The sequence below is a fragment of the Chelonia mydas genome, chromosome 20 (genome assembly GCF_015237465.2).
Source record: "Chelonia mydas isolate rCheMyd1 chromosome 20, rCheMyd1.pri.v2, whole genome shotgun sequence".
NCBI lineage: Eukaryota > Metazoa > Chordata > Testudines > Cheloniidae > Chelonia > Chelonia mydas.
This window is the reverse complement of record NC_051260.2, coordinates 1,637,441-1,657,596: the sequence shown is the minus strand read 5'-3', so window position 1 is coordinate 1,657,596 and position 20,156 is coordinate 1,637,441. Positions and strand designations below refer to the sequence as shown.

General features: G+C 63.0%; 1 protein-coding gene across 4 annotated transcripts; it reads left to right on the top strand.

Annotated features, from left to right (window-relative positions):
- Positions 1-1,561: 1,561 nt before the first annotated feature.
- Positions 1,562-19,361, top strand: LMBR1L (limb development membrane protein 1 like). Of its 4 annotated transcripts, none has more exons than XM_037884113.2 (17): positions 1,562-1,793; positions 8,529-8,613; positions 12,435-12,471; positions 12,885-13,024; positions 13,118-13,221; positions 13,306-13,432; positions 13,915-13,983; positions 14,828-14,892; positions 15,088-15,163; positions 15,300-15,383; positions 15,592-15,668; positions 15,832-15,909; positions 16,258-16,331; positions 16,544-16,634; positions 17,137-17,203; positions 17,532-17,693; positions 17,920-19,361. In XM_037884113.2, exons 1-17 carry the CDS (start codon positions 1,722-1,724, stop codon positions 17,976-17,978), a joined length of 1,467 nt encoding a protein of 488 aa, XP_037740041.1. In that variant the 5' UTR covers positions 1,562-1,721; the 3' UTR covers positions 17,979-19,361. The 4 variants fall into 4 exon arrangements, with proteins under 4 accessions (XP_037740041.1, XP_043388857.1, XP_043388856.1 ...); XM_043532921.1 differs by lacking the exon at positions 1,562-1,793 and adding an exon at positions 6,839-6,971; XM_043532922.1 differs by having other exon boundaries at positions 1,596-1,793; positions 13,118-13,432.
- The last annotated feature ends 795 nt before the right edge of the window (positions 19,362-20,156 follow it).

Below are 20,156 nucleotides of genomic sequence, written 5' to 3'. Positions count from 1 at the left end.
AGAGACAAGCTGTCGAATTTACACAAAAGACCTAGAGATGAGCTGCCGCAGCCTCCCGTAATTACTGTTCTTCTCACTCCTCCTGGGCCTGCAGATGGTGCTATTTGCACATGGCTCTGCCGGGGGAAAGCCAGGCCTGGATCAGGGCCTGGCCTGGGTGGTGTGAGCTCTGGCCTGGGAATTGCACCAGCTATGACGGGCCATCAGAAGAGAATGAAAGCGGGATGTTCTTGCGGCAGGCCCTGTGTTGTTACCTTGCATTATATAACAACGTGCTGTTTGCATTTCTACTGGGCCTGGTACCCCCTCATTAGGTGACATTACATAGTCTAGAACATGGACCCTTCTTAATGACAGATATTGTCCGGTTTTAATTTTCTGGTTTTTTTTTCCTCCCCAACTTTGTTTTTTGAAGAGGTAAAATGCAGTTGCTCACTGCATGTATTTAAAAAAATCAATTTTTAGTCTCCCCTACCCCCCCCCCCCAAAAAAAAAACAAAAAAAAAACCAAAAACCCATGAGATTGGCTTACAAGTCATGAGGATTGTAATAACAGCTGGGGTGGTTTGATTTGCCTTTTGGTGCTGCAGCCTTTCACGTTTACATTTTGTGCGTGACCATGCAGACTAGAAGCCGTTTTGTTAGTTACAGGCGAGGTTCTCCTCTCAATGATGTGACCCTGCTTTAAGAAAAGCACCGAATACTGTGAGACTATAAAATCATGAGACTGGTAACAATTTAGTCATTTTCCAGCCCCCAGTTTCAATTCCTGGGGAAAGCACTTCGGGGGGGCCAGACTAGCACTGGAGACAGAGAGTGGGAGCAGAAGCAAACCCAGGTCAAAGGGCAGAGCCAAGCTTAGCTCTGGCTTGACTCTAGGCTCCTGGGTCTCTCTGATCCAGTTTAGTGCCCCTCTCTATCCATTACCACCCCAGCATCCATTAGGTTCAAAGTAGTAACCCCCTTTCCAAAGCCACTGTCTAAGAACCATTTATAGTTCCTATAGAATGAGGCCAAAGCCTGAAATTTACCCCCCTCCCTCCCATTGGTGAAATCTGCCCCCAAAGGGTGTCATGAAACCAACCGAATGGGCCTGCCTCCCACCCCCTCCGGCTTCCGAGGGGCTCATCCCAGGAGCAGACACACCAATGAAAACCCATGCCTAGCTGACAGCTGGGGGAGGAGGGGCTGGGGGGTGTACCCCCCCAGGGTGGGTGTAGGGAAATCCGCTCTCCAGTACCAGCCACCTGCGGTCACCCCATGGTAAAGTGGGGAACTGAGGCACAAGCTCAGTCACGCGGGAACATGGGGTGACCCCAGCTCTCCTGGGCTCGTGGCCAAACACGGGCCCCACCCCGGTCTCTGGGACCGTCCCCCAAGTCTGCCGCTGCTCGCAGCCAGCTTGGCCCCGATCCTTGCCCCGGGCCCAGCCTCGGGCGGGGGCGGAGCTGCGAGCTCGGCCTATCGGGTACAACTCCCGTCCCAGCCAATGAGCAGCGGCGGATTCAACCTCCTGCAGCCAATGAGCCCTTCGCATGGCCGGCGTCACCCCGCCCCCGCCGGCCTGGCCCGCGGCTGCGGGCCCTTTAAGAGTGGAACGCGGCGCGCCCCGCGCGGATACAGTGTAGCCAGCGCCGGGCAGCGCCTTAAAGGGGCCGCCGCAGCCGGACGGGCCGCCGCGGACTGAGCCGGGAGGCGACCCCAGCCATGCGGGGCGGGGAATGGAGCCGGCGGAGCTCGACGTGCTGGGGCTGCGGGAGCAGCTGTTCCACGAGCGGGTGCGGGAGTGCCTGGTGAGTGGGGCTAGAGGACCGGGGGCCTGAGAGGGTGCGGGGCGATACCACGGGGATGGGCTCAGGAGAGGCAGGGCCAGCCCCGTGGTCCGCATCTGCTGCTGGCGGGGCACGCCAAGCCCTGGGGTGGGGGGAGCTGGGCAGAACAGGGGGGATGGAGGGTCCGAGGGGTCCCAGGGGGGTCCCTGCCCCCTTGGTGGAGCCCTGGGGTGGCAATAATGGGGGTGCTGGCCAGGGCCCTTGAATCCCGCCAGGGGTTCAAGTGCCTGGCCCAGGTCGGTGTTGGTGGGGCTGGGCCGGCGCTGGGAGAGGGGCTGGGAAGTGCAAGGCGAATGCAGCCTGGTCTGGGAAAGTGCCTGGCTCTGAGTTGGAGCAAGAAAAACCAAAACTTTTCCTTCCCTCCAGCCCCCCGGCTCTGGTGCCCTGCCGAACACAGTCTGTCGGTTTGTAACGTGTTTCACCCCAAACCAGCATGTGAGGTGCCTGCAGGAGCTGCTGCTTCAGCCCCGCTGACATGCAGCCACTTCTGGTGCGTGGCGTGGCAGGACCCCGACAGCTGCACACGCTGCCTGTTGGGATGGGACATAGAGAGTCCTTGGGTCAAACTGCCCAAGCCTCCATGTTGCCACCCTCCCACCTCACTGTCCCACAGAAAGGGGGAGCCTTTGGGAGCCCTAGGAGCAAAGAAGCAGCCGGGTGAGGCTCGGATCTGAGTTACTTGTGGTCGCTGGGACTCGCCTTGGCCCCCGCCCTGTGCCGTTACCCCCGGCTTTGGACATCTTGCTCTTCTGTGACCATTCTCTCTGCTAGACACCTCTTCCTCTCCCCATGCCCTGCTTATCTCCCTTGGAGGCATCTTGAGCTGTGGCTTCCTTTAAAGATTGCGCCCTTACTGAGTCTGCCAAGCCCTTTCCCCCAGCCCAAGGGCTGCCCTGTGGTGGATCAGGGGAGCCACCCGTGGCCGACACCCGTGTCAAATATCACGGTTGGCCCCGTGTCAGTGGGGACCAGGCTGCACTCGGGGGCAGGTCACAGTGCTGCTGCGTCACCACAATATCAGCTGAGGGCTGTGTTTGGACACCTGATGCCGGCCGTGGCTCGGTTTCCCAGCGTCCGCTAGAAAGCAGGGAGGTCTAACAAGAAACTTTTTTTGGGACATGCCTCTGCTCCCTGGGCATCTAACCCATCCCTGTGTGGCTGGATATTCCTCACCCTTGTCCAAGGGGACTCCAGCCGCTGAGCAGGGTTTCAAGTGTGGTAGCAGCGACCACGATCTGCTTCGCAGAGAGAATTAGCTGGGTCTTGTGCAGTGTGAGTGGATGTCCTGAGGGCACCGTTTCTGCACAGAGACTGGACTTCCACGGGGTATTGTCCCCGGTACCTGAAAACATCTAGGCAGATGAATTCTCCCTCCGCAAACCATGCAGTGCCACCTGGGAGTCCTTCTCCACGGGACAGAGCAGCAGCACCAGCTGGTACAGCTGGCGCCAAGGTGATAGCTTTCAGCAAGATTGTAGCCAGTTTGTTTGGGAATCTGGACGCTCCTGGCAGGATCCCCGCCTCCCTGGCCAGCTGCAGTCATGAGTAGGAACATGCCCTCTTGCCAGCAGGGCTCTGGGGTCGGGGGGGAAAAACATGCTAGAACCCTTTGACATCTGTGTCCTAACCAGCCCACAGAGACTCCAGCGTCAGCTGGGTGATGGGGGTTTCTAGCCCCTCCTCTGCCAGTGTCGGCAGCCCCTTGACTTGGGTCCTGACAACGCTGTGACAGTAGCTGTGTTGGGGAGTGGGGAGCCTTGGTTACAGATGGCAGCCCTCTGTTACCCTCTGTTACCCCAGGGCTCAGTCTTGCAGGAATCCTGGCTCCTGGCATTTGTACCCCCCCACCCCCAGCCCCACATGGTGCATTGGGTGGCTTGGAGGGGGCCTTCCCGAGTGGAGGCCCTTGGGTCAGTTGGTCTGAAACAGCCCAGTGCTTGGAGCAAGGCAGACTCTGCTCCCGAGCCAACCCCGCGCTGCGAGCTGTGCCAGAGAAACTGGAGCTGAGGGCCCAGAGGCGGGCAGCTGGCACACCAGGGCCCGGCTATCCTGCTTGGCAGGCGAGGGGGAGCGGGAGGGAAGCAGCTGGGTTTGTTTTTCCTGCTGAATTGACATCAGTTAAAAGGTTCAGGGCTGAAGACTTTCCCAGCCTGATCTGTCCGCACGTAGCCTGAGCCCCTCCGCCTGAGCCCCTCCCGTCGGACTGGGAGGTCCACATGGCTGCTGCTCCATGGGGGAGGGGCGCTATTCAGTGGGCTCCCCTCCCCCCCCACAGGTTGGTAAAATAATGTCACTTTATTAAGACTGAAGCACCTCCGGGCGAAGGTGGGTTGGTGTCAGCGTGAGGGGACAGGGGACACAGAACACCCAATGCTGCAGGGAGTAGAGAACCCAGGAGTCCTGGCTCCCTGTCCCCTCCTGTAACGCCTAAGCCATGCTCCCTGTCTGGGGAAGAGAATCCAGGAGTCCTGGCTCCCTGTCCCCTCCTGTAACGCCTAGGCCATGCTCCCTGTCTGGGGAAGAGAACCAGGAGTCCTGGCTCGCCTGTCTCTTGCTGTAGCCACGAGGTGACGCTGGCTCCTGTCAATGGCGGGTCCCCCGAAGAGGAGCGTTGGTGGCCGGCTGTTGAAGGTGGCGCTAGTGGGAGCCGCCAGGTTCTGTGGCGGGCACAACCATTCATGGCGTCGTGGGGGCTGGTTGCTTGGGGGGGCCCCACAGGGTTGGGCAGGCCTGGCAGCTAAAGCAGGGCAGTGGCTTCAGGATGCCTGGGTTCTGGTTTCCCTGCTCTGCCACTGACTCACCGTGACACCTTGGTTGAGTCACTCACCTGTGTGGGAAGGGGATGAGGATGCTGCTCTGCTGCCCTGGGTGGGGCGTGGGGGAGGAGAACCGGCTGGGATTGCCCACGATCCCTGGAGGAAGGAGCACTGCTCTGTTCGCCCTGGCCTGGGGCCCATGGCAGGGAGGGAGGGGGAAGTCAGAGTCCAGGACCTGCTCAATTCTTCCTGTCCCCGCCCCGCCCAAGCAGAGCCCTGCCTGGCTCTGTTGCTGGGGCAGCACAAACTCCTTCGCTTGGCACAGCGACGGGGCGCTAACTTGACCTTCCAGCGCACACGCTGTGCCCTGCCTAAGACTTAGCAGGTCGGTGCCAGGGGAGCTAACCCTGCTGGGAATGCAGGTGCCATGCACCAAGTGTCTCTGCTTAGCCCTTTCTCCCGGCGCTGTAAGCTGGGGGCCCCCCCGGATCATTCAGCAGCTTTGCACCAGGGTCTGTGCTCACTGGGTGGGGGCAGAGGGGGAGCCCTTGTGGTCACCGTGGTGCGCGGGCGCTGCTGAATGGCAGTCGCGCTCAGGCTCTGCCCCTCTCCAGCCCTGTCGCACATCGAGGAGTCCTACTGACCCCATCGCCCCGGGGGTGCTAAGGCATGCAGGGGGCGGGGGGGGGTTGGGGCAAGTCTGGATGGTGCTGAAAGGTCCGGATGTGTAGGTGGATTTGCAAATGGCTTTTATTTCCCTGTATCCCCGCTGCTCCCATCACAGAAACCCCGTTAATTCCTTTCCTGCCTGGCGTCCCTGGAATTCCAAGCTGGAAAAGATTTACCTGGGTCCTCCACTCCCTCTGCCAGTAGAGGAAGGGCTAGGGGCATGCAGGCCAACGCGTGTACCGGCCCTAGGGCTAGGGGCTGACGTGGCCTGCGGTGGAGGGAATGGGGCCTGGGCTGTCCGCGCCTGCCAGTCCCTGAGGGGGGTATAAAGAGCCACGCAGAGCATTAGCTCCCTGCGGGGTGCGTGGGTGTCGGGGAGGGGAGGTGCTGCTGAGAACCGAGGTCACAGCCCTTCAGCACTTGCGGCTGCATCTGGGAGCTGCAGGCTGCTGCCCTTTATTCCCCGCTGGCTGCACTCGCTCGCTCTCTGGCATGGCATGATGCCCCGCTGGGGTGGCAGGGGAATTGCTGCGGAGCTGGGATTGCTGCTTCCCCTCGAGCAGGGCTAGGGGCCGAGGGATCCTCCCCGGGGGGCTGAACTGGGGCAGAAGGGGGACCCTGGACAGCTCTCCTTTCAGGATCCATTGACCCGGAGAGGGGCCAGGCCAGGAAGCTGAGGCCCAGCTGGCCCCTTCCAGCCCTCCAGAAGGCCCCCAGCCTGAGCCCCCCGTGCTGCATCCGAACCACCCTGCTGGCTGGACCCTTGAGCCGTCCTGTGTGGGCTCAGGAGCCAGACTGTGCCCAGGGCTCTAGCAGCTCCCTGCTAGCTAAGCTCCTCTCTCCGCTGCTCAGACCTGCACTAGAGAGGAGGGAGAGTTCTCTGCTCTCCTGGGATGAATCTCTCGTCCCTTCCCTGAAGTCGTTGGCACTGATGGTCTAACACTGGGTAGGTTGGTTGTCCGTGCAGCTGTCCAGTCCCTGTTTGAATTCTGCTAAATCCTGTGGCAGGGAGTTCCACAGGCTAATCAAGTATTGTATGATTAACAGGTTTCCTTTGTACGTGTTGAACTGGCCACCCTTTAATTTCTGAACCTCTGTGTCCGAAGGATCCTGGGTAGGGCTGGGCTGCAGGGCCCGTGGGGCCTTCCCCAGCCTGCTCCCTGCTGGAGGTGCTGGCTGGCTCCCAGCAGCAAGAGAGGTCAATCAGTCTCTGCCAGCTTCCAGCGCTGACCTACTAGAAGCATGTCAGGATTGGCGCGGCCCCGAGCCTTCAGGCGGGTGCGGCCTTCGAGGAGTTAACCCTGGGCCAGTTCTTTGAGACCCCTAAATTTCAACCACCCAAACCTGAATGTCTGGGCAGCTGGCGGCTGCTGTGAGCTCCAGGCTGGGACGCCTGATGGGTGCAGCCCCCGAGACCAGCTCGTTGGCACTGCAGCCGCTGCGGCCTCTCTGCAGGGGCATTCCCTTGGCCCGGGGAAGCAGAACCGGCCGCGCTTGGACCCGACCTGGGTTTTCTCCAGCCGCTGAGCGCTGCGCAGCGGTCGGCCTCTTGTGTAATTGGGGTTTTATTTTGCCCTGTGGCTCTAGGAGGGGCTGGCCTGCCAGCGGGGCGTGTTGCTTCTGGAGGGGTTCAGGCTGTGCCGGGGTCCAGGGAGTCCCCACGCCTGCTAGGGCACGATCCAGAGTGCAGTGGGAGTCGGCCGGCACTCTCCCGGCGAGCCCGGGCAGTCGGCACTTCTCGAGGCAGGGCTCAGAGACAGACCTGGGGGGGGGGAGGAAACAGGCGTGAGCTGGGGGGTGGGAAGGGTAATGAATTTGTGCTGATGCAACGAAGCCGATGGGTTCAGGTCAACCTTTGTGCCCGGCCTGTCTGACACACGCTGCGAGTGATCAAAGGTCCTTGTGTTCTTAAACGTAGCCCTGCTCTGCTTGGACCTCGGAGCGCGGCTCGGGGGCGGGTGAGCCGTGTGCCCGGTGCTGCCTGCCGGCTTCCTTCCAATCACGGCAATGGCTCTAGCGCTGGTGGCAGGCGGGACTGACCGCACCGGGCCCCGCTGTGTGTATGGCACAGGCAGGGGCTGGCCACGCTTCCCTGGACCCCTCGGAATCCCCCAAGAAGGGGCAAATTACAGAGCAGGGGCATTCCATGTGGCCAGACATCCGCCACCAGACGTTTTCTGGCCTGCTCGGCATGGCCTGGCTTGGACCCGGCAAAGAGGAATGCCAGCAGTGAGCGTGAATGGCCAGCCTGCCAGCCCGACTGCCATGTCGCGGTTAGCCAGGCCCCCGGTGACGCAAATTCGGCGCCTAAACACCTTTGTGGGCCCGGGCCAAAATGTACCCTGTTTGTTCAGAGACTGATTTCTCCAGCCTGCCCCCACTACGCCCTGCTCCAATTGCCCCTGCAAAATGCAAACCCCACCAACACAATACCCTCCCTCCCTGCCTTGTCCTGTCCTGTTGCCCTCTACAGCAAATACCCACGTGGGCAGGTTATGGGCTGAGCTCACAGCCAGGCCTCGTGGGTCATTTTCGGGCGACAGACGCTGTGGAGCGGCCGGGTGGGGACGTACCTGAATAGAGCCCAGCATGGTGCAGAGTCTGACAATGAGCCTGGGGGCATCCTGAGCCTCTCAGCCAAAGGAGCCCCAGAAACATGTCACGGGGGCATCCAAAGATACCGGCAAAATGTCTGGAACTTCTGGCGTGTGCATGTGCGGGGCCTCTGGGCCGCCGTGCTGGTCGCATCCGCAGTGCAAAGGCTTGGTGCTGGGGGAGGCTGAACGGCTCTGGGGCTGGCCGCTTCGTGGGAGGTTCCCTTGTGGGTCCAGGCCCAGACTTCCGAAAAGAGCCCCAGGCTGGCAGCTCTGGATTGGAGGGTACCTTTAAACTGGAGTTGTCATCCCCCCCCACCCCCCCTTCTGCTCAGCTGCAGGAGCAACCTGCAAGGGCCTCCAGGCTTCAGGGCGTCCCATTTCCAGCTGGCGTGGGGTCAGGCAGAAATCCGTATAGAAACCCTGCCCCCAGTGCTGCCCTGAGAGACACCCAGCGCGAGCTGTTCCTGGCAGGGGCACCGGAGCTCGGAGCTGGGATTCCTGCCCGGGGTGTCAGCGCTTTCCCTGCAGCTGCTCTGCAGGGCTTGGATAGTAGCGAATGGGGCGTGGGGGTGGGTTGAGGAGGGGAGGATTGGTGCGGGGGGGAATGGGGAGCACGGCGGGTGGGATCCAGCTGCCTGGGCCGCCTCTGACCCTCCCTCCCTCCCTCTCTGCAGATCTGCACGCTGCTCTTCGCCAGCCTCTATATCCTGAGCCACTTCGTCATAACCCGCTTCAAGAAACACACGGACTTCGCCACAGGTAACCGGCCTGGCTCTGGCTGCCCCCTCCCTGCACGGGGCTCTTGTTGAATTCCAACTCCAGGGCCCCCAGCAGCTCCCCCCCCCCCGCACACCCCCTCCCCCGGGGCTGCTTGAGCCGGGGGCCAAACCTCCTGCAGCAGCTCTGCTGTGTGCTGTTTGGTGCATCCCCAGGGGAGACCCCGTCCTGCTGGGGAGGGCCCCCCTTGGTTTGTTTACATTGCTGCTGTGTTGCGGTTGCCATGGGCAACATCCCCCCCCGCCCCCCCGGGATCTGGGCTCAGAGACCAGCATCTCCCGAGCGTCGCCTGGTTCTGTTGCTAAGCGTGGTGTCGTCACCATGGCGCTTCCCTCCCCGGGCTGTGCAGCGAGCCCAAAGCCGGATGCTGGGGGGCCTGGGCGGGGAGCAGGGGGATGGGGCCGAAACACCAGGCCCCCTAGGCAGAGCCCGGGGCAGGAGAGCCGCATGGTGGCCCCTCCACCTGACCCTGCACCGTCCTTGCCCTCCCTGAGGAGTTGTCTTACCAACGGCCAAACCCGTCCCGTCCCTGGGGGTCCCCCCACCATGCTGGGGGCTGCGTGGGATGGAGCCAGGCTGCCCGGCATCCTGTGAGCTGGGGTGGGCAGGAGCCGAGGGGGCATCTGGGCACAGAATACGGGAGGGGGCTGCAGGCTCTGTTGAGAGCCGGGAAGGGGGACCGCTCTGCCCTCCGCCGCTCCCGCATCTCAGAGCGGAAGCTCCGCTCCCTGGGGGGAAGCCCAACGGCGAGGATCCTCACACTACGGGGTCAGCCTGGTGCTTGTGCCATGGGTGTCCTTGGCTGTGCCTTGTGCGTTGGGGTGGGTAGCGCATTCCCCGCCAACGGAGCCCCCTTGCACACGGCTCCCCTGCAGGGTCTGCGGACCCATGGATCTGGCCCGATGCACTGCGTTCCCCGGGGCGCAGACCCCCATGTGGGCAGGGACTCATGTGCTGAGGCCAGGACTTGGCTTCCACTGTGCCTGGCAGGGGGTCCCTGGGCTGCTCCCCACTGGCTTGGGAGGGGACCCGCGTCTCCCCGTGCTGTGTGCACCCCAGCTCTCGCCAAGGCCCTGCTGGCAGGCCTATACATAAATAAGAATTGACCCATAGGTTCCCCCCTCCCCCCTCCCCCCCCCCCGCCAATGCACATGTTGACCCTGGCTCCTCTGGCCGCCTGCTGTCTTACCCTCCCCCCACTATGCTCCTTTGCCCCCACAAGCCAGCCTGGGTGGCTCAGGGCCCAAGCATCTGGTCTGAAATCCAGGGGGGACCCCCCCAGCACCATACACACACGGCCCCTGGGTTCCTGTCTCAGGTGGGCTGGTGCAGCCACTCGCTCTGAGGCGAGTCCGGAGTCCTGTCGTCCCCCACCCCTCCCAGCCCCATCTGCGTCTTTCCAGATGGTGCATTTCCCGGTCGAGTGACAGCTCCACCGTCTGTCGTGTCTGGTGAGGGTGGAAATGCCTGGTGGAGATTCTGTCAGGAGAGTGCTTCCCTCTGAGCCGAATCCGGTCTCTGTGGGAGGGTGTGAAATCGAGCTCCTGGCCTGGCGGTGGAGATCCTGGGACCCTTTTCAGGAGAGTCGGGGTCTTGTGTCCGACACGCTGGCCAAATGCCACATCTGGGGAGGCAGAATATGACTCCTGTTGCGGCCATTTCAGTGGGCTGCAGGATGGGCAGCGATGCTGTGGGCCGTTAATCAGCGGCCGTGCCCCACCCCAGAGGTGTCTGTTTTTCAGGCTGGGGGAAGCAATACCTTACCTGCTGTGCACAGAGGATGTGAGGCTTAACTGATGTCTGTAAAGGACTTCAAACCTTTGGCTGAGAGAGGAGGGGGTATTGCAGTGGCTGGGGGTTGCCTTACAGTGCTGACGATGCCTGTGTACCCTGCTCCCCTTCCCCACTGTGCTGCCCCAATGCCCCTCCCACCCCCCATGCTTGCTGGCTCTTTTCCATGGGAGTTGCTACCCCTGAGGAAACTCTGCCCAGAATAGCTTTCCTGATGGGACCATTCCACCCTCAGCCAGGGACTCTGGGTGCCCTGTGGGGCTTGGGGATTCCTGTGCCGATGTAAACCGCCAGTGTGGGGAGTGACTGTGCCCCGCTTTCATTTCGGTGCGCTGCCCCTGCTTTGGGGGTGCTTGGGCCAGATCTGCCTGTGCAGACAAGCCCTTGGAAACGCAGAGCCAGCCCCGGAGCAGGAGCAGGGTTGCGACCTGGGGGTGCAGCTGGGGACAGTCGAGCGGGCTGCTGCAGCCTCGCTGCCCCGCGCTCTGACTGCGTCGCTGGGCCGCTTTCACGCCGTTCTTTGTGCAGCATTTCTGTAGTTTTTACTGCTGCCCTGCAGCGGCCACGGTGCCGACCCCTGTGCCGTGTCAGGGCTGAAACGCCCGGCGCTGAGCCGCCTGCCGCACGGACGGCTGCCGGGGTGCGGGGAACGGCTGCCGGGGTTGGGGGGTTGGTGAGGGTCGGGGACGGGAACTGGCTGTGAGCATTCAGCTTGGCACGGAGCCAGGTGGGGCTGGCCAGGGAACGGGGAGAGGAGACGTGTGACCTGAATACGGATGGGGGCTGCTGGCGGCTTGGTGGGAGCGAAGGCGGAGTGGAGATGGGGGAAGGGGGCTGCTGAGCCCTTTGTTAGGCGGTGCTGTCTTGTCACTCCCCCCCCCCCCGCCCCCCCAGCCTTGGGCCATCTCTGTTTTGACTCTGTGAAATCCAAGCCCAGGATGATTCCTGGGGGTCGGGGTGGGGGCCCTGGGGGGTGTCAGGCAGCCAGGTGCAGCACACGGGAGCCTGCCTTTGGGGAGACACCAGCGGGCACCTGGGCTTGTCTGAGTCACCGATGCCCCCGTCTCCGTGTGGCACGTGGGTGGAAATCGATGAGCCCACGTTCCCGTCCCTGAGGTTACTCCTTTGACTGAACCCGCTGGGGGTGCCAGTCACTGCTTGGAGGGTCGGCTCCTTTACTAAGAAAATGTCAAACAATCCCAGTCAACCAGATTTACCGAGTGTGAGCCAGATTAGTTGGCACAAATACGGGGGGGGGGAGGGGAGAATCTTCCCCGAGCCAGGGGTACAACCAGCAGTGCAATGCTGCCAAGGTGTCTGTCTACACACACACCTGAGCCTGCTACCATGGGCACAAACTCCCCAAAATGCCTTGGTGCCCTCTGACCCTAGTACTTTAGTTCCCGGGCACAAGGCTCTTGGAAATCCGCACCGAGTTTTTAGCAACAATTCTGTCCGTTTGTATCATTGTCACAAAGCTCAGCACAGGTCTCTGCGTGCCCCCAGAACAAAAGCTTACACGCCGTTTTTAATGTGGTTCGGTACAGAGATGCAGGGGCTACGGGCTCGCTTTAGCATAAACCTGGATTCTCTTAAAAACACAGAATATTGGCTGAATAATTCTGGACATCCGGCTGCAGGGCAGCGAGGGAGGGATCCGTCTGGGACAAGCTGCTGGCCTGGGTATTCTGGCATCACCTGGGACCCCCGCTGTGACCAGGTGCAGAGAGACCCTGCCCCCGAGCAGTGCCCATTTCCCGTAGGCGAGGCAGAGGCCCCTTCTCCCCATCTCAGAGCTGGGGGCAGAGGGGCTTTGCCCTGGGCATTGCAGGAGTCTAGCAGAGCTGGGTCCCGGCTTGGCAACCCCCGGGCCACGAAACCTCCCACCCCACCCATGCCACAAAACCTTGTTGTGGCTCTTGGCCGAAGCTTCCCCGACTCTGTCCCGTGAGGTGTCACGAGCGTGAGGGTCTCTGCCGAGCTAACGGCTTTTCTCCCCCATCTCTCTGCAGTTGAGGATGACGAGGATGCTGCTGTCGACAGAATTGCGTAAGCTCCTGGCTGTCCTTCGCCCCTTCCCGTATTGACGCATTTCCCCCCCCAGCGTGCTGGGACTGGGCAGGTTTGAGGATCACAGGTTGAGCAGGGCGATGGGGCTCAGGACTCCTGCGTTCTCTCCCCAGCTCTGGGGGGGGCAGCGGCTAACGCGTCTCTCCCCGAGGCACGTGCTGGTTTGAGTCTCGCTGAGCTGCTCCACGCGCTGAGACCTGGCAGAACTCGCATCACCAGCTGCCTCGAGGCGCGGCCGGCACTCACCCCTGGGTGCTGCCTGCTCACATTCCAGCCACGGCGGGTCCCCTCGCGCCCCGCTGGCTTTGCCCTGCGCCCTGGGGGCCGTTCGGGAGGCTGGCCGGGGAAGGGGTGGAGGAGCCACGCTCATGCTCGCCCCCCGCCCCCCTCAGGCTGTCGCTGTGCACCTTCACGCTGGCCGTCTCGCTGGGCGCCCTGCTGCTGGTGCCCTTCTCCATCCTCGCCAACGAGGTACTGCTGCTCTTCCCGCACAACGACTACATCCAGTGGCTGAACGGCTCGCTGATCCACGGTGAGCGCCCGCCCCGCCCCACCCCGCCCCGCCAGCCCGGGCGTGGCCCGGGGGGCTGGGCTCGGGGGGGCTCACCTGCCCGTCTCTCTCCAGGCCTCTGGAACCTGGTCTTCCTCTTCTCCAACCTCTCCCTGGTCTTCCTCATGCCCTTCGCGTATTTCTTCACCGAGGCCGAGGGCTTCGCGGGATCCAAGAAGGTACCAGCTGCCGGGTCTGTCTCCCCCGCTGCCCTTGGTGCCACCCGCGCCGTGTTAAATTCTACCCCCCCGCCCCCCCCGCAGGGCATCCTGGCCCGAGTCTACGAGACCTTCGTGGAGCTGCTGCTGCTGACCCTGCTGGTGCTGGGGATGGTCTGGGTGGCGTCAGCCATTGTGGACGAGGACACGGGCAGCCGGGAATCCCTCTACGGCGAGTGGCCGGGCAGCGCGAGCTCCCCATGGGGCGGTGATGGTGGGAGGGGGGTTGCATGCTCTCAGACGGAGGGACAGGACTCCTGGGTTCTTTTCCCAGCTCTGGGAAAAGGGAGTGTGGTCCAGGGGCTAGGGTCCAGACTCCTGGGTTGAATTTTTCATCTCTGCCAGTGGCTTGTTATGAGGGGGGCAAAACTCTGCCTTGCCCCATGCCTCAGTTTCCCTATCTGCACAGTGGGGTGATTGGTACCCAACCCCCCTTGCTGTGATGCTCTGGGGTGACTGGAAGCCTTATCAGACGTGCTAGTTAATGTCCTCCCCCCCAGCGCACCCATACCCTGCTCCGGTGGGAGTGACCATCTCCTGAGTGCCAAGGAATCCCATTCCCGGCCCCTTGCCCAGCCCTGGCACCGAGGGTCTTCTGGGCCCCATGGCTTACCCCAGCCTGGGTGTGTAATGTTAACCCTCTCCTCTCCACAGACCTGTGGGAATACTACCTCCCCTACCTCTACTCCTGCATCTCGCTCTTTGGGGGGCTGCTGCTGCTGTGTAAGTGGATGGTTTGATTTCTTTGAGGGCTGAGGGGGGATCTGTGGGGTCCAAGCTGAGTTTCCAGTCCTCCCCCTAAACAAATGCAAGGGGGTAGGCTGGCCGTATGGTTCCTGGCTTCCGTTCCTGTCTGACACAGACTGCTCGGGTGACCTGGGGGGAGTCTCTGAAATGGGGCTTGCGTAGTTAGACTGGGAGCTCTTTCGGGGTGGAGTCTGTCCCTTCCTCCAAACAAAGGCCCATGCAAGCCTCTGTAGCCAGACTCTGCCTCCAGCCCTGATCCGTGCGTCTCCTGCTCGGTCTGGTGGACGTTTTCCAGGAGCTTCCGAGCTGGCTCTGGTCCAGAAAAGTCTGAATGCAGGGGCTGGAATTCAGGATCTCCCTCCCCGGCCCTGGATAACCTGTTGGTGGATTTTCCTGACCAATCCCTTTTGGGTGGTGCCGGGGTCTCCCTGACGGACAGGCTGATGCCAGGCCAGGTACCCACGGGGTGGAGCATGCACTCTAGCCAGGCCCGCTCCTGGGGGGGCAGTGTCGTGTCCCCCGTCCCCCCCCCGCCACGCCTCATGGCCACCGAACCGAGCGACTGTGTGTTCATCAGAGGTGTCTCCCGCTGCTCTCGGAGCCCGATGCGGGTTCGGAAAGGAACTGGGGGGGTGGGGGGGGCTGATTTCAGGGCAGGGACCTCTCCAGCTCTGGGTGCCGAGACCATGAAGGCCCCAGGCTTGAACCCGCCCCACTGGCAGACACAGAAAGGGCCCGATCCCTTTGGTTCCTTTTGCCAATAGAAGGGGGGGCCGGTGCCTGTTCTCACCCTGCTCCTTTGCTCTCTGCCCCCCCACAGTGTGCACGCCTGTCGGCCTCTCCCGCATGTTCACCGTCACCGGGAAGCTGCTGGTCAAGCCCAGGGTAAGGCACCCTGTTCCTGCCCCGCCCTCGCCCCATCTCCTGCGCCCCTGCCCCCACCGGGGGACGCTGAGTGGAGAGGGTAACCCCTTGTTTGCTGGGGGTCGAGCCCACCGTGGGGGAGGGATGGGGTGTTGCTCTCCCAGCTGCGTGGTGGCTAACGGGCGCCGTGCTCTCCCTCTGTCGTCCCCCCTGCAGCTGCTGGAGGATCTGGACGAGCAGCTGAACTGCACAAGGTTCGAGGAAGCTGCCCTCTCCCGCAAGATCTCTGCCAGTGAGTGTGTCCCCCGTGCCCCGCCCCGGGTGCTGGAGGGGCGTGATCCCGGCTCACTCCAACGGGCCCCTTCCCGGAGGGGCTCAGCCCCCCCCCCATCCCCCAGTTCACCCCTCGGGACTCTCTCCTTCTGCAGGTCCCACCTCCTGCTGGCTGAACTTGAGCGCGGCCGTGCTCCAGGAGCAGTTCCTGGCCATCCAGAGCCGGAGACTGGCGCTGGGTAAGGAGCGGGGCTGGGGAGACAGAGAGCTCGGGGCGGGCGGGGGATGGAGCCGGACTCCTGGGTTCTCTCCCCGCTTGCTGGGCGGCGAGATCAGTTGGATGCTCTGGTCTGGGTGGGGGAGGGGGGCAGTGTTCATTCTCAAGGGGGCAGGTGGTGGAGCCTTGACCACTTGCTCACCCGGGGCGTGTCCTGTGCTTCCCGGCAGAGCTGCGGCGCTGTGCCTCGCCCTGGCAGCGGAACCTGGCCTACCCCCTGGCCATGCTGTGCCTGCTGGCGCTGACGGTAGGTGCTGGGGGGGGAGACGGGGGGGGCCTGCCTGATGGCTGTGCCTCAGTTTCCCTGCTTGTCAGGGGTGGGGGGGTTATTCTCTGTGGAGCTCCCTGGGGAAGGACCCCCGAGGGTGCTGGGAGGAGGCCGCACTGACCTCCCTTCTGGTCCTTCCCAGGCCATCTCTGTGCTCGTCGTCTGTTTTCACACGCTGGAGCTGCTGCTGGATGATGCCGCGATGCCGCGGGGGATTCAGGTACCGCGGGGGGCGGGTCTGAGCTGAGTTTAACCCTTCCCTCTCTGCCATGGGCCCATGCATGGGACGAATTTGCTGGGTCTCAGCCCAGCTCCCAATAGACACACCATCAGCAATGGGGAGACCCAGCTATCTAGCCCCCTACCGGGCCTCTCCAGGTCTGGGGGTTCACCCTGCACTGCATGGTCTATGCCTGCCCCATGGATCCATGCGGGGGGAAGTGCTCACCAGGTGACAGCGTGAAGGGGCTCTGGGACATCCTGGGACATGAGCCCAAAGCTGGCTGATGGGTTCCTGCTCCAATCTGCCCCCCACACCGACCCTCTTCTCTGCTCTCTCTCCCTGCAGGACGCACCCCTGGGGCAGGTCTCCTTCTCCATCTTCGGGTCCTTTGGCGCCGCCTTGCAGGTGGTTCTCATCTTGTATCCTTGGGATGTGCAGCCCCAGCCCCTCCGTCTGATCCCTGCAGGGGGGCTGCTCTCTCTGGGGCAGGGCCTGGGTTTGCTAGCCCAGTCCCCCCCTTCCCTGCCCCTCTGGGTGCCGTGCCCCCATCCCAGTCCCTGCATCAGCTCCCTGGGCCCAACAAGTTCCACCCCCCCCCACTCCGTTATTCCTCCTTAACCCCTGGACTCAGCTATCTGATGATCTCCTCCGTTGTGGGCTTCTACAGCTCCCCCCTGTTCACGAGGCTGCTCCCCGTGAGGCAGGATACCCCCATGACCAAGGTAAGTGGTACCTGCCCCTCCGCCACCGGGTGCCCCCTGCCTCCGTGCAGCCAGAGCCGCCTACTACCCGCATGGAGCCACTAGGGACACGGTGTGGTGGGCCCAGCACCAGGGCTGCACTCCGGACGCCTGGGTTCTAGTCCCAGCCCTGGGGGGGCTGCATTGCATCATCTCGCCACACGAGGGCGCCATGGCTCCGGCGCCAGGCTGGATGGGGAGAAGCCTCGCTGTCAGGTGCCCCCCAGTTAGACGTGGATGCGCAGCAGGAGCCCCCAGGCTGCCCCAGAGCCAGAGTGCAGCTGGGGATCTTGGTTCCCTAATTCCAGGGGTGGGGCCGCTGATCCTGGCCAGAGGGGCCGGCAGGTGTCTTGTGGCTCGCTGGGTGGCGGATACGGAGTTGTGGCGGGGTTCTGGGGGGCGGGAGGGGTCCTGTGCCCACACGCGGGGGGGAGGGGGAGTCTGGCTCCCAGGTTCGAGGCCTGTCTTTTCCCCCTCCGCCCAGATCATTGGGAACTGTGTGTCCCTGCTGGTCCTCAGCTCCGCGCTGCCCGTCTTCTCCAGAACGCTGGGTGAGTCTCCTGCGGCCATGCTGGGCTCCGGGGAACCGCGCGCCCCTGGGGCGGACCTGAGTGGCTCCCAATACGCACGCGCACCCCTGGACTGGGCCAGCAGAACTGCCCCACCCTGGAGGCCCGTCCCGTTGGCCAGGGGTTGGAGCTCTGGAGCAGCCGCTTAGGGGCTGTAGGTTGGGATTGAGGGGCAGAGGCGTGGCTGGAATAACAAGGGGCTGTGGGTCAGGAAGGGGGGTGCTGGGGGAGCCCAGGCCTGGGGCTGCAGGGGGAGGTACAGTGGGGTCCAGCCCCCCTGAGGGGAGCGCTCAGCCTCTCTCTCTTGCAGGACTCACGCGGTTTGACCTCCTGGGCGACTTTGGCAGGTTTAACTGGCTGGGGAATTTCTACATTGTTTTCTTCTACAACATGCTCTTCGCTGCCCTCACCACACTGTGCCTGGTGAAGAAGTTTACGTGGGCTGTGCGGGCCGAGCTCATCCGAGCCTTCGGTGAGTCCGGGGCCTGCCGCCTGCACCCCTGGGGGGAGCCGGTCCCCAGGCCGGGAAGCCGGGTGTGTCCGTGTGACAGGCCTGCAGGGCCCTGGGGGAGGCGATTTGCCGGTGAGCCAGGGCTGTGGGTGAAGGGGTCCCTGGCCCCAGCCCAGGCTGCCAGCAGGGGGATGGACATGGAGGGGCAATGCCACCGTGGCCCCTAACCCGTGTCTCCCCTGGCCAGGTTTGCACAAGCTGCCCCTGCCCGTGACGCGCACCCGCCAGCCCAGCAAGCTCTGCTAGGACGAGTCTGGCGCCAGCCAACGATGGGAAATGGGGGCTGCTGCGGCCCCTCCAGGCCATGGGGCGGGGGGGCAGCCCCCCCTGCCCCCCCCCCCGACTCGATGGATTTATTTGTGTCTCCTGCATTCTGAGCCGAAGGGGCGGGGCCTGGCTGACTCCGCCCAATGGTCTGCTGGCGAGGAGGGGCCGGTATCCTCCTGTGGTGCGGATGCTGCAAAGGGATGGGGCGGATCGAGGGCCCCCCCCCCCATTTGATCCCCGGCGGGGGGGAGACAGGAGAATTCTCTGCTGCTGAGCTGTTTCCCCCCCCCACCCCCTCCAGTCCTCCCCCCACTGCTGCAGCCTCCTGGGGGGGAAGGCAGCTCCAGGCACCCTGCAGGAAGATGTCGGGGACTATAATGGGAGCTGTTGGCCAGCAGGGGGCGCTGTGGGGGGCAGGGCACTGGCTATGGGGGCAGCTCCCTGCGAGCCCAGTCCCAGCCTCTCCCAGCAGGGGCCGCTGCGGGGAGCGGGGGTTTAGCAGGTGCAGAAGCTGCCTCACTAGAGTTGTTGCCCCGAGCCCCCCAGGGCCCGGCCCTGCCCCGTGCAGACCCCCCGGCGCCACGGTTACATACCTCACTCAAGCACACTAGGTGGCCATGGGCCGCGCATTCGTCTGCTTCGCTGGCTGCGTTTCCTGTGTGGGCATTTTTTATTTTTATTTTTTTCGAACAGCTGCTGCCCTGATGTCTTATGGGTGAAAGACCCCCCCGCTCTGAGACCCTCCCCTCGCCCAGTGAGCTCAGCCCCTCCCTGCTCTGTCTGCCTGCCCCCCTCAGCCCCAGGCTGCTCCTGTCCCTCTGACACTAAGTGACTTAGGACTGGCCTTCAACTGAGCGGGGCTCCCGGGTGGGGCAGGGACCCAGGGAGGTGTCGGTGGGGGTGGGGGGGTTTGTCATTCAAACACCTGGGGGCTCCTCTTTCTCACCCTGGGTTGTAGGGGGAGGAGCTCTGGCTACAGATACCCCTTAGCCAGCATGGGTCAGGTTGGTGCCTGATCCTGCCTCTGAGGGGGAGGAGTTGGGGGGGGGGGGGAATGTATTTGTGTGTGGGCTGTAAATGTCAATCCCCCTTCCCCCCCCCCCCCCCCCCCCGGCATTAGCATTGGGGTGGGGGGACAGAGCTGAAAGGGGTGTGGGCCTGGATCTCCAGTCCTTCCTGCTGTATTCCTGCCCTGAAGCATGGGAGCCTAGGGCAAGCTTTGCTTTGTCTAATGAGTGTGTCAGGTCTCTGCGCTGTCAGCTGATAGTGACAGCTGATCTGCACTGTCACTTGCTGTGTGTGTTTTTTTATTTAAATAATAAAAAGTGTCTTTTAATACATGGTGGGAGGCTAGCGGCTTGCGAGACACCAGCTCCGTCTGTTGAAATTCCTGCTGGGAAATGTGCGTCCCAGCTCCTGGAGTGCTGTGCGGGCACGCACACACCCGCTGCTGCACCTGGACACCCCTGTGCCTGCCCCCTGGTTTCCTGCTGCTGGAGCTGGGCACAACTTGTTGCTCTGCCAGGTGCTGGGGCATGTGCAAAACTGCACCCACCCAACTCTGGGCCTGCTTGGGCTGTTGGGGGAAGCTGGGGCTGCTGCAGCAGGAGCAGACTGTGCTCTCTGGCGTATCCAAATGGGTGTGTGAATGTACACCCACAGCTTCCCTCCTCCCCCCCCCATCCTGGAAGGTGCCACACCCTGTCTGACTCCCCCTTTGCTTTTGGGTGTAATTACCCATTTTCCTGGCTGTAGCGAACGAGCCTCTTCCACCCTCCCCCCAGCCCTGGGTCAGGCAGCAGAAACAGAGTCAGGGCAAAGGTGAGGGCTGGGCTGCTGGGTGGGTTCCTGGCTTTCAGGGGCCCATTTTCCCTGCTTTCCCCCTCCCCGTGCCCATAGTCAGAGTCCCTGCAGGGTTCTATGGGCCAGAGGGGGCCCAGGCTGGGCTAGAGTGCCAGCAGCAGCTCCGGGCTAGCTGAGAAGGGGGGCAGGCAATCTGTCACTGGGAGCTTCGGGGCTCTAGGTTGGGATTGAGGGGCAGCAACAGAGCTGTGGGGGAAGGGAGACCAAGGGGGCTGTGGGTCAGGACTGCAGGGGGGAAGGGAGCCAGGGGTGCCGTGGACGATGACTTGTTCACCTTTCGGCCCAGCTCCAGTC